Source organism: Carlito syrichta, unplaced genomic scaffold (assembly GCF_000164805.1).
Source record: "Carlito syrichta isolate Samal-C Ts95f unplaced genomic scaffold, Tarsius_syrichta-2.0.1 Scaffold307024, whole genome shotgun sequence".
NCBI classification, from domain to species: Eukaryota; Metazoa; Chordata; class Mammalia; order Primates; family Tarsiidae; genus Carlito; species Carlito syrichta.
Window position 1 is genome coordinate 324411 of NW_007251120.1, and position 13811 is coordinate 338221.

General features: G+C 39.8%; 1 protein-coding gene across 1 annotated transcript; it reads left to right on the forward strand.

The window, feature by feature from the left end:
• The first annotated feature begins 378 nt into the window (after positions 1-378).
• On the forward strand, positions 379-5233 carry LOC110596127 (peptidyl-prolyl cis-trans isomerase A-like). Its single transcript, XM_021715367.1, has 2 exons — positions 379-419; positions 4594-5233. The coding sequence occupies exons 1-2, from the start codon at positions 379-381 to the stop codon at positions 5108-5110; spliced, it is 558 nt and encodes a 185-aa protein (XP_021571042.1). The 3' UTR covers positions 5111-5233.
• The last annotated feature ends 8578 nt before the right edge of the window (positions 5234-13811 follow it).

Genomic DNA, 13811 nt, shown 5'->3' on the forward strand with positions numbered 1-13811 from the left:
ATAAAAAAATTAGCTGGCCATGGTGGCACATGTCTGTAGTACCAGCTTCTTGAAAGGTTGAGGCGGAAGGATCACTTGAGTCTAGCAGATTGTGGTAGCCCTGATCATGCCACTGCCCTCCAGCTTGAGCAACAGAGTGAGACTCCGACTCAGAGAAAAAGAAAGAAAGGGAGGGAGGGAGGGAGGGAAGGAGGGAAGAGAAGACTGGGTTCTAAATCAGTGGATGAAAATCAAAATACATTTTTCCATAGAAATAATATTGTATTTCATGGTTAAGACATCAGAAAAGTAATAAAAACCTATTGAATCTTTAAAATAGCACAGAAAATCAGTTTAAGTTAAAGGTCGGGTTGAGTAGGAACTGATAGTGCTGTGGTGATGGCTCCACTTATTCTCATAGAGATGAATGCTCATATCCAGTGAGTCTCTGGGGTGCCATTCTCAGACAAGAGTCCTTCTTCCGGAATGAACATGAGAGACAGGGGAGACTTTGATTAGGGTGAGGACAGTGGAGATCACAAGTAGATGATTCTGGTGTGTTTTTTACGTATGTATGTATGTATGTATGTATGTATTTGATATCTCACCCTGTCATCTAGGCTGGAGTGCAATGGCACGCTCACAGCCACTGCAGCCTCGACCTATTGGGCTCAGGCAATCCTGCCTCAGCCTTCCAACTAGCTGGAACTACAGGTGCACGCTACCACGCCCAGCTAATTTTTTTGATTTATTGTAGAGACGAGGTCTCACCAAGTTTCCCAGGCTGGTCTCGAACCCCTGGGCTTAGGCAATCCTCTCGTCTCTGCCTTCCCAAGTGCTGGGATTACAGGCTTGAGCCACCACACCCAGCCAATTCTGGTGTGTTGTGAAGGTAGATTGACTGTTATGACATATGTAGAGCAGAAGTGCCATCGGTTTTCTTGTGCACTTTCCCAGCCAATACCCACCACAAGAGATAACCATTATTCTTATTTTTATCATTATAGATTAACTTTGCTTGTTCTAGAACTTCATATAAATAGAATTATACAATATGTATTTCCTGTGCTTGAAATTATCATACAACTTGATGTTTTCAAGGCTTTTCCAAGTAGTTGCACGTATTGGAAGCTTTTCCTTTTTCATTGTATGAATGTACAATTTGTTTATCTATTGAACATTTGGGTTATTTGGTTATCATAAATAAGGCTTATTTTTTCTCAAAGTCTTTTTTTTTTACAGACATTTGCTTTCATTTCTCTTGGGTGCCTAGGAATGGAATTGTTGGCTCATAGGGTAGTTATATGTTTAAGTATAGTTGAAGCTGCCAATAAGTTTGCCAAAGAGATTGCACCATTTTACATTCTCACCCTGAATAAATGAAAAGTCCAGTAGCTCCATATTCTCTCAACACCTGATACTGCCAACCATTCTAGATGGTGTGTAGTGTTATCTCATTGTGTTTTTAATTGGACTTTCCCTGATAACTAATGATGTTGAACCTCTTTTCATTTGATGCTTTGGCTGTTTGTATATCTTCTTTGTGAAGTGTTTGTGCCAATCTTTTGATCCCTTCCCCCTTTTACTAAAGCTGTGTTATCTTATTATTGAGTTTTTTGGTTTTTTTGTTTTGTTTGAGAAAGCAGGATTTATTGAGACGACAGAAAAGCTCCCACAGTGGGAGGGGACCCGAAGGGGTTGCCTCTTATTATTGAGTTTTAAGTGTTCTTTATATAATCTGGATGCACATCCTTTTCAGCCTATATGAAGGGTCTTCAAAAAGTTCATGGAGAAAGTGTATTATGAAAAACCCTATGCATGGATTTCAAAAATTTTTTGCACCAAAATAAATTCATACTAACTTGTTATAACATATGTGAACAGGATCTAGTTTGAGACACTAAGAAGGATAGGACACAGTTTGAAAATAGCCCTTACCAGAGTAATATGAATTCTAGTAAAATTGAAGCAAGAACAACCATCAGATTTATGGTAATTCTTGGGTGGAAGACTGGGGAAAATATCCTCCAAAATCAGCAATTTACAAATGAATAGCTAAATTTAAGAAGTGGTAAGATGATGGTAAAGATAAAGTCCTTAGTGGCGGACCATTCTTATCAATTCAGAAGGAAAGCATTCATCTTGTTCATACCCTAATTGAAAAGGACTAATGTTACCAGCAGAAACAACAGCTACCACCATAGACACTTCAACTGGTTCAACTTATACAAATCTGGCTGAAAAATTAAAGTTGAGCTATTTTCCCTTCAATAGAAGCCAAGACTTGTGTCCAGATCGGTTATAGACAAGGGCAGAGCTTTCAATAGCCATTTTAAATAAGTGGGATCAAGATCCTGAAGTATTTCCTTGAAGAATTGTAACAGGAGATGAAACATGGCTTTACCAGTATGATCCTGAAAGCAAAGTATAATCAAAGCAGTGGCTACTAAGAGGGAGAAGTGGTCCAGTAAGAGTAAAGGTAGACTGGTCAAGAGCAAAGGTCCTGACAACAGTTTTTTGGGATGCTCAGGACATTTTGCTTGTCAACCTTCTGGAGGGGCAAAGAATAATAACATCTGCTCATTTTGAGGGTGTTTTGAGAAATTTAGTCAAAGCTTTAGCAGAAAAACGCCTGGAAAATGTTTCACCAGAAAATCATTCTATACCACAACAATGCTCCTGCTCACTCCCCTTATCAAACAAGGGCAATTTTCTCAAGAGTTTGTATGGGAAATCATTAAACGTTCACTTTCCAGTGCTGATTTGGCTCCTTCTAAAATTTTTTTGTTTCTAATCTTAAAAAATATGAAAAGGGCACCCATTTTTCTTTAGTTAATAATGTAAAAAAAAAAAACTGCATTGACATGGTTAAATTCCCAGACACTCAGTTATCTAGGGATGAACTAAATGACTGGTATCATTACTTAAAAAGTGGCTTGAACTTGGTGGAGTTTATGTAGAGAAGTAAAATTTATATTTTTTAATTTTTATCTTTAATTCCATTTTTTAATGAACTTTTTGAAGTGTCTTTGAGGTATTTCAAATATTATCTTCCAGTCTGTAACTTAACTTTTCACTTTCTTAATTGTGTCTTTTAATGAACAGAAGTTTTAAATTCTAATAAAGTCGACTTTATCAATTTTTTCTTTTATGACTAGTGCTTTTTTTGGTCCCATTTGCCTGCTTCATGCCGTTTAGTCTTCTGTGGTTTTTAGAAAATTTCTAATTTTAGCTTTCACATCTAGATCTGTGATCTATTTAACATTATTTTTTATAAATGATGTTAGGTGTGAGGGTCAGGATTTATTTATTTTTTAATCTGGATATTGAGTCCCTCCAACACACACCATTTAGTCTAAAACCATTCTTTCTCCTTGAATTACATCAATGACTTTGTCATAGATCAAGTAACCATTTATATCTGGACTCTCTGTTCTGTTCCATGGATCTATTTGTTTATACTTATGTCTATACACTACTGTATTAATTCCTTATCTTTATAGTAAAATTTGGTATTGGTAATATAAATATACTTCATCTTTGTGTTTATTTTAAGGATGGTTTTGACTATTCTGGGGTTTTTGCAATTACATGTAAAATTTAAAATCAGCTTACAAATTTCTACCAATAAAAGCCTGCTGAGTTTCAATCAGGATTGCATTGAATGTATAGATTAGTTTGGAGAAAACTGACATCTTAGCAATTGAATCTTCCAATCCTTGAAGTAGACCAGTTTTCCTTTTAATAGGCCTTCTTTGTCTCTGTGATGTTTTATAATTTTCAGTGTAATCATTGCACATTTTATTTAGTCTTGGATATTTTATTTTAAAAATCTTATTGTAGCCGGGCACAGTTTCTCAAGTCTGTAATCACAGTACTTTGGGAGGCCGAGACGAGAGGATTGCCTGAGCCCGCGGGTTCTAGACTAACCTGAGCAACATGGTGAGACCTCATCAGTACAATAAAATCAAAAAATTAGCCGGGCATTGTAGTGTGCACCTGTAGTTCCAGCTACTTGAAAGGTTGAGGTGGAAGGATCACCTGAGCCCAGCAGCACAACACTGGGGTGGCCATGAGTGTGTTACTGTACTCCAGCCTGGGTGACAGAGTGAGACTCCAATTAAAAAAAAAATCCTATTGTAAATGTTTTAAGTTTTTCATCTTCCAATTGTTTGTTACAAGTATAGAATTACAATTGATATTTATAATATTTTATATATTTATAATATTTTATATTTGAAGTAAGAAATACAATTGATATTTATATATTGACTTTGTATCACATAACCTTTCTAAATTCACTTGTTACTTCTAGTAGTTTATGAATTCTTTGAATTTTCCATGTACACAATCATGCCACTCAAAGATACTTTTACTATTTCCTTTCCAATCTTTAAATTTAAAAATTATTCCCTTTTCTTGGTGCATAGTCCAATACTATGTTGAATAGAAATGATACTAAGAAACATCCCTGTCTCACTAAAGGAAAGCATTCACTATTTCACCCTTAAGTGTGATCATAAGCTGTATGTTTTTGATAAATAACCTTAACCTTATCAAATTGATTGAGTTTCTCACTAAGTTGACTAAGAGTTTTTATTATGGGCTTTGCAGACGCTGCTGCCTTGAGCCTTTTCCCTTCAGCCTCACCGTGTACTTCCACATCTCCATCTACGGCGAGCCCTTGGGCCGCGTCTCCTTCGAGCTGTTTGCAGACAAAGTTCCAAAGACAGCAGAAAACTTTCGTGCTCTGAGCACTGGAGAGAAAGGATTCAGTTATAAGGGTTCCTGCTTTCACAGAATTATTCCAGGGTTTATGTGCCAGGGTGGTGGCTTTACACGCCATAATGGCACTGGCGGCAAGTCCATCTATGGGGAGAAATTTGATGATGAGAACTTCATCTTGAAGCATACAGGTCCCAGCATCTTGTCCATGGCAAATGCTAGACCCAAAACAAACGGTTCCCAGCTTTTCATCTGCACTACTAAGACTGAGTGGTTGGATGGCAAGCATGTGGTTTTTGGCAAGGTGAAAGAGGGCATGAATGTTGCACAAGCCATGGAGGGCTTTGGGTCCAAGAATGGCAAGACCAGCAAGAAGATCACCATTGCTGACTGTGGACAACTCTAATAAATTTGACTTGTTTTATCTTAAATTACCAGATCATTCCTTCTGTAGCTCAGGAGAGCACCCCCTCCATCCCGTTTGCTCGCAGTATCCCTATAATCTTTGTGCTCTCGCTACGATTCTTTGGGTTCCGTATTTTCCTTATTATACCCTTCCACGTCTAGTTGGATTGCAGAGAAATAAAAACTAAATAACAAAAAAAAGGAGTTTTTTTAATGAATGACTATTTAATTATATAAAACACCTTTTCTTTATCTTTTAGTATAATCATATTATCAAAATTATATTGACTGGGCTCAGTGGCTCAGCTTGTAATCCCAGCACTTTGGGAGGCCGAGGCGAGTGGTTTGTCTGAGATCATGGGTTTGAGACCAGCACAGGGAACTTGGTGAGACCTCGTCTCTACAATTAAAAAAAAAAAATTAGCCAGGTGTAGTAGCACGGTAGGTCCGGCTACTTGGAAGGTTGAGGTGGGTGGAAGGATCACTGGAGTCTAGCAGGTTGACACAGGAGGGCCATGAGCGTGCCACTGCACTCCAGCCTGGGCAATGGGAGTGAGACTCCAACTCAAACAAACAAGAAATAAATCAGTTTATTAAAAATATTCAATCAGATATGTAATCAAAGAAATTTTAGACAATGAGTTTGGGTTTTTTTTAGAATAGTTTGTGCTCCAAACCTCATGTTGAAATTTGAACAACAATGTTGGAGATGGGACCTAAAGGGAGGTATTTGGGTCCTAAGGGCAGATCCCTTATGAGTGGCTTGGTGCTGTTTTTGCGATAATGAGCTCTCACTCTATTAGTTCCCGGGAGCTGGTTATTTAAAAGAGTCTGGCACCTCACTCCCCTCTGTTTTGCCTCCTCTCTTGCCATGTGATCTCTGTACATGCTGGCTCTCTTTTTCCTTCCCGCATGAGTGGAAGCAATTCACCAGAAGCAAATGCCAGTACCATGATTCTTGTACAGCCTGCAAAACTGCAAGCCTTAGATAAACCTCTTTTCTTTATAAATTCCCAAACTCCAGTATTTCTTTACACAAACACAAACAGAGACAGTTTTACTCATCAACTTGGAAAACAGAACAAAACAAAAAAAAAATTGTCATATTCAGAACTAGAGACTTAATGAAAATGGGCATGCTCATACACTGTGGTTGGAAAAGAACCTGATTAAGCTTTCATGATGAACAATTTATCAGTATTTATCAAAATTGTGTTTCTTTTACCCACCAACTTTCTTGCAGGCTTTTCTATAGAAATAGTTGCACATATGCATAAACAAAAATGTTTATCATAGCACCATGTTTGACTCTGGCTTAGGTGCCAGAGTCAGACTGACTATGTGGACTCCACCACTAACTAGTGTTCTGACCTAAGGGAAGTTAACATTTTTGTGTCTCAGTTTTATCATCTGTAAAATGAGGATTAGGATATTACGTAACCCATAAAGTGTTTGTGAGGAACAAAGAAGATAATACATATAAAATGCCTAGCATATGGCCTGGCATGTGATTAGAGCTCAACAAGTAGTAGTATTAATAGTAAACACTTTTTAATTTTAATTTTTAACTTAAAATTTTTTCATTAATTCATTTTTAGTTGACAAATAGTAATTGTGCATATTTATGGAGTAATAGTGAAAAATTTGAAATGACTTTATAAATGTTCATCAAGATAGGGAAGGACTCATATTATTATGGGACATCCAAACTACAATGGCATTATAGGATGGCTACTATTATCCTCATTATAAATTACTATGCATCCTGGGTCTTTCAGAAGCACTTTCTGACTGTTAAAAACCTCTGACTAGGAAGATTATTGCACCTGCCCTTTTTTTTTTTTTTTTAAGAAATTTTCGGGAATGGATGTGGGGGAACTCTCTCACATCAAAGTTACAATTATGCCTCAGGGATACAGATATGTGTGCAACAGTATGCTCATTTTTCAAACCTAAGACCCAGGCTTTGTAGGGTTAGTAAATAAAAGGACTTTGGGTTCTTGTCAACCAGAGGAAGAAGAAGGTCACAGGGAGTTCTTAGGATTGTAATCTGGTAGTAAGAGCACATTATCTAAAGATATTTCAGTGTAGGCTGAGTCATGAAAAACATTTCAGCTTCGTTTAGGTTTATTATTGAAATAACATGTCCCTTATGTGGAAACGTGTCACAAAAGTTCAATTTCCAGAGCTGGCAAACTCAAAAAACTTTAGGGGCTAGTTAGGTGGATTGCATGAATGTTATACTGCAGGCTGGAGAATATAAAGAGTGAAATTGCATGTGACTAATTGGATGGCAAGGCATGTCAGTCAAATGGTATTCAGTTACAAAGGAAAACAAACACTATCTTGTCAAACAGAAAATCTGTGGGCAAATTTTGGTGCTCAGCTATATATAATCTCTAAACTATGTATTCAAAGATTTACTTTATAGTATGCTGATTTTATGATCTTACCTTTGGTATTAATGGGGAGTGGCAGATCTCTGAAGTGACTGGACAAGAGTCCTGTAAAGTAAACTTACTTTGTTGGTATACTCATACTATCGTATAATCTCCCTGGTTTTCAGGACTCTAAATTTAGTATGTGGTGTTTGATACCAAAGATGTAGAGTTACATCAAAAGTCAAAATACAGAATTTTTTTTCTCTTGGGAGAAAGAAATCCCAGTGCAGTGATTTTTTCCACCCATGGGCAATGACCTAATCCTAACTAAGCCCAAAGGTCCAAGTTCATGTATTTAAGAAGAGGTCTGAACAAATGTTCACCTATGGTCACAGCTTTTATCTAAGTTCCATATCTCACTAATTAGATGCTGCCAGCTGGTGTCCTGATGTTATCCAACAGAGCAAGGACATAATGGACAGCAAACATAACTTGTTACCTAACCTGTGCTTGATCACATTTGTTTCAGTAGGGTTTGCACATGTTAATGATGTGAGTTTGTTATCATTAATCTTAATGGGGTTGCTGTTTCCAAAGAACATATCCTTTCTGTGTAGGAATAAAACAAATAATTAATATGAACGTAATGGCTGTATAACCTGATCAATGAATGAAAAAGGAATTGGGACTAGATTTATTCTAGCAGTTAATATTGACGCATTAGAAAACATAGGGCAAATTTCCTAAACTTTCTGTGCCTAGTTTGCCCATCTGTGAAATGACTTCTCTGTACTCCAAGGTTATAACAATCATAAGTCTTAGATTTTTCTTTTTTTTTTTTTTTTTTTGAGTTGGAGTCTCACTCTGTTGCCCAGACTGGAGTGCAGTGGCACGCTCTCGGCCCACCGCAGCTTCGACCTGCTGGGCTCCGGCGATCCTTCTGCCTCAGCCTTCCAAGTAGCTGGAACTACAGGTGCGCGCTACCACGCCTGACTAATTTTTTTTATTTATTGTAGAAATGGGGTCTTGCCAAGTTGCCCAGGCGGGTCTTGAACCTGCGGGCTCAGGCAAATCCACTCACCTCAGTCTCCCAAAGCACAGGATTACAGGCTGCGCCACCGAGTCCGGATAAGTCTTAGATTTTAGAACTGCTCCACCAGTAGCCAATTCAAACATTTAACAATACTTATTGATTGCGTACTATGTACCAGGCACTGTTCTAGGTATAAACTCAACATATCTTTTTTTTTTTTTTGAGTTGGAGTCTCACTCTGTCGCCCAGACTAGAGTGCAGTGGCCGCTCCCGGCCACCGCAGCCTCGACCTGCTGGGCTCCGGCGATCCTTCCGCCTCAGCCTTCCAAGTAGCTGAAATTACAGGCACGTGCTACCATGCCTGGCTAATTTTTGATTTATTGTAGAGATGAGGTCTCGCCAAGTTGCCCAGGCAGGTCTCGAACCCGCGGGCTCAGGCAACCCACTCACCTCAGCTTCCCAAAGGCACGGGATTACAGGCTGAGCCACCGAGCCCGGCTCTCAACATATCCTAAAGGTAAATTCATCTTTTCTTCTTCGAATTAGCTTTTGTCTCCCATATTCTCTGTCTCAGTGCTGACATCAACATCCTTCCTGGGAGTTGAATCCCTGGGAGTCAACTTCAACTCTTCCTTCTCCCTCAGTCCTATATCCAATCAAGATCATGTCCCCTCAAATGTACCCCCACTCGTTTTTAAGATCTCATACTCCCTTGCTGATCCTGCCCCAATGTTTTTGTACTTGCAGTCTCTCTGCCTTGAACACTCTTCCTCCAATTTCACTAAGCTAGTTTCTCATCACCCAGATCTTAGCTCAAACGTCATCCTTTTAGCAAGACTTCCTTTAATCCATTCTATCGAGAGCTGCACCTTAGCCCCATTCTCAATCTCATTACCTTGTTGTACTACCTTATCAGCACTATCCTATCCAATAATTTATTTGTATCCCCCCCCACACTTTGTTGTATTTCTCCATCATTAGCATCTAAGCTCCCATAAGTGCAGGAACTTTATTTGTCTTACCTCACTTCTAGACACTGGAGATATGAGCAGTAAAGTCAGTCTCCATTATACTCACCTGGCAAAAAGCCAACCCTTGTAAAACCAAATTCTCTACCCTTACTTACCTACACCCAACACATATATGCTGATTGGTCTCATGACCATAAACCTCACATGGCCCTCGCTACTGCTTGGTAATATTACCAAATTTCCAGTCAAGTCACTGTCCACTTCCCTAGACAATTATTTTTCATGTCCCCTCCAAAACTAAGCCTCCAAAACTCCCTCCTCCTTCTTCAAGCTCTGCGGATGACATTGCTTCCTGTTTCACTTAGACAACAGAAACGATAAGGAGAGGTCACTCACGTGCTCTCACGACCAAATCTGTCTATATCCTATGCCTTCTACTTGTTCTGGATGAACTGTCTCACCAACCCCTCCACTTGTGCATTAGATTTCACCTCCTTTCACTCAAGGATATCAATACTGTGTCATTAGCATTTCTTATTACTGAATCATTCCCATCAGCATTTAACATCTCTAATATCATCCATCTTAAAACAAAACAACCTTCCCTTGATTCCATATCCCCTTTCCGTTACCATTCCCAGTTTTCTGTTCTCTTTTTACAGCAAAACCCTTTGAAAGAGTTGTAAGACATCTTGTCTCTCCTTTTTCCCTCCCATTCTCTTTTTTTAATCTACTCGAATCAGCCTTTTGGCTCTACCAAGACACAGAAATTTTTCTTGTCAAGACTATCGATGATCATCATTTTGCCCACTCCAGTGGTTATTTCTCTGTCCTATCTTTACCTCTCAGCTGCATTTGACACAATCACCCTCTTCTTGAAACTGCTCTTCATTGGCCTTGGGGATACCTGCTCTTTGTTCTCATATTATCTCATTGGCCGCTCTTAGTCTCTTCTGCTGTTTCGTCCTCATCTGCTCAGCTTCTAAATATTAGTTGCCCAAGCCTTAGTCTCTTTATAGTTCCAGTCATCCCTTAAGTGGTCCCACCTAGACCCCAGGTTTCAATACCATGCTAAAATTGTGACTTCCGCATTTATGTATTCAGTTTCAACCTTTCCCCCGGGCTCCATTCTTGTCTATCCAATTACCTATTCAAAATTTCTACTTGAATGTCCAAAAATGTCACCCTGTCCAAAAACGAATTATTTTTTCCTCAAAAACAAACTCTTGATGTTCCTCCAAACTTCCTCATTTCCAATCCTCCAACCTCCATATGGTAACTCCATTCTACCGGTTAGCTGCTCAGACCAAATCTCTTGAAATCATCCTTTACTCTTCCATGCTCTCAGATGCTCAAGCCTAAGGCTCCATCTTTTCAATATATCTAATATCTGACCACTACTCACCACTCCACTGTCACCATGCTGGCCCCAACACTTTCATCTGTTGTCCAGACTATTGCAATCATCTCCAGACTGGTTTCCCCTACTTCCACCCTGCCCCATGTACAGACTCTTTGCATACAGCATACAGTGAAGCTTTTTTATGTGTCATCTCGCTAGTAGATCTAGAGTCTCTCAGCTATCTTTCTTAGCTCTATTTTAGGTGTCAGACTCAATATACCAACAGTCTGCTTAGCTTATAACTAGAACCTTATCTCTGGTATTCTGTTAAAACAAAGGTATTTTAAGTTATAAATAAAAATACTCTTTTAAGTGGCAGGTGGTTGATATTGCTGCTTTAGCAGGTAAGTCTACCAGTAGAGTTTGGAGGGGAGGAAATAAAACCATGGAGACCAGGATGCAAAACCATTCCTGAGCAGCCACATAGGGCAAAGGGTCCTCTAGAGAAGCCACCCAAGGATATATATCTATCTTATGGTTCTGAGAAAACACACAAGTAGGAAAACTGTTGAATAAAAAATCACTGTAGGGCAACCCCTTTGGGTCCCCTCCCACTTTGGGAGTTTTTCTGTCCTCTTAATAAATCTTTTCTCACACACACACACACACAAAATCACTGTAGCCCCTTATGTAACACTGTTTTACTTTTTTTCTTAGCGCCAATCCTACCTGATTTTTGTTTATTGTCTGTCTCCTCCTTTTAAAATATAAACTCCATGAGATTAGCAGCTTCTATCTCCACCATCGTAGAGTGCTTGGCACTTAGTAAGTGCCTCAATCCATATTTATACAACGACTCGACACAAAATTGGCTTTGTAAAACAGTGCTCTGCTTAAGTTTTTATGAATAAACCAACCAGAAGTCATCTCTTTTGTAGCTCACAATGAGTTTCTCCCTTTTATTTTAGAGGAAGGTGAAGATGGGGAGGATGTGCAACTTTATTTATTTTATTTAGTTTTTTTTGCTTTTTTTGGTTTTGGGGGGTTTTTTTTAGTTGTAGTCTCACTCTGTCGCCCAGGTTGGAGTGCAGTGGGATGCTCACGGCCACCGCAGCCTCAACCTGCTGGATTCAGGCAATCCTTCCATCTCAGCCTTCCAAGTAGCTGGAACTACAGGCATGCGCCACCACACCCCACTAATTTTTAGATTAATTGTAGAGATGAGGTCTCGCCAAGCTGCCAAGGCTGGTCTCGAACCTGTGGGCTCAGGCAATCCTTTCACCTCAGCCTCCCAAAGAGCTGGGATTATAGGTGTGAGCCACCTTGCCTGGCTGATGTGCAATTTTAACATGAGTTTACTGAAGAGGGAAGATTGAAGATGAACCTAAATGACAATAGTAGTCTGATGACATTACCCAGAAAATAATATAGTTACTTTTCCAATTTTGTCGATTACCATTCCTCATCTGTAATGTGGGGACAATTAGAGTACCCATTAATAGGGTTGTTGTGAAAGTTAACTGAGAAAATATATGTAAAACCATTAGGGCAGTACCTAGAATTCCATTGATAAATGCAGCTGTCTTGCTATTATCATACTTATTATTATTTTTATTTCAAAGACTTTAGGGAGTACAAATAATTTTTTGGCTACATAGATGCATTGTAGAGTGGTGAAGAAGTCTGGGATTTACGTGTACCCTTGTGGAAGGGGGCTTTAAAAAACATCTACAATGTCAAAAATTAAACTAAACATGTACTCAGCCTTTGCACAGTTAAACATGTACTCAGTCTTTGCACAGTTAAAAGGTTCCCTTCCTGGAAACTGGCAACAGCACTTGCTGGCTAGGTTAAACTGTCTAACAGCTTTTTTTTGTCGCTTCTGTGAACCACGCTTGCATTGCTTGAAAGGTACCTAGGCCTCCAGGATGTTGTAGTTTAGCCTTTCTTAAGCAAGCCCCTACAGCTAATCAGGGCCTCTTGCTGTGGGACTGTTATGTCCAGCAGGCAAGTGGCCGCCGGCCCGGCTCTTGGCTAATAAAAACCTCTCCTTTTTATAACTTAAACTTCTGGTGTTGAGGTCTGTGAATTAAGCGCTCGGACCTGTTTCACCCTCCCTTGCTACCTGTGCACATTGTACCAGGTAGGTGATTTTTCATCTCTATTCCCTCCTACCCTCCCCCTTCTAGTCTTCAATGTATATTATGTCGTACTATTTATATTAGTGGTATACATCATAAATCCACTCAAAGCTGATATTGAGCCATGGGGACCCCCAACTTAATACATTGATTCAATCTGTTCCTTATAATTCTCTTAAGATATCCACTGAAGCAATGACCTCTTTGGTGATTTTTTTTTTTTTTTTTGAGTTGGGGTCTCACTCTGTCGCCCAGGCTAGGGTGCAGTGGCACGCTCGGCTCAGGCCATCTTCCGCCTCAGCCTTCCAGGTAGCTGGAACTACAGGTGCGCACGCCCGGCTAGTTTTTGATTTATTGTAGAGATTAGGTCTCGCCAACCTGACCGGGATGGTCTCAAACCCGCGAGCTCAGGCAACCCTCTCACCTCGGCCTCCCAAAGTGCTGGGATTACAGGCTTGAGCCACAGTGCCCGGCCTTTGGCGATTTTAATTAACTACCATTCAGAGGTTCCGAACTTCGACCTGCAAATAATGGGGAATGAGTAAGGGAAATTCGGGATCGAAACCAATGCATTACAAGCGTAAACTGAACGTAACACGCTGCCCTTCTCAATCTTGTTGTGAATCACTGGAGGGCGGAGTAGGAGGGCGAAGTCCTACTGACTTCTATACTCCAGAGACCAGCAGACTATCTGACACAGTCCAGTAGATTAAGTAATAAATCAATGACGAAACTGGCCGCCCCCTGACGAGCATCTCAGGCCATCAGTAGGCTTGCGCGAGGCTCTACACCTGCGGAAGCATGAAACTAGTGAGGAGCGAGCGGCCCTCCTCT

Bases quoted from the DNA above. Each gene is read 5' to 3' on its own strand.
- LOC110596127 (XM_021715367.1), top strand. From the start codon at position 379: ATGGCTCCACTTATTCTCATAGAGATGAATGCTCATATCCA. The intron at 420-4,593 runs GTGAGTCTCTGG...TGGGCTTTGCAG, and splicing joins GAGATGAATGCTCATATCCA to ACGCTGCTGCCTTGAGCCTT.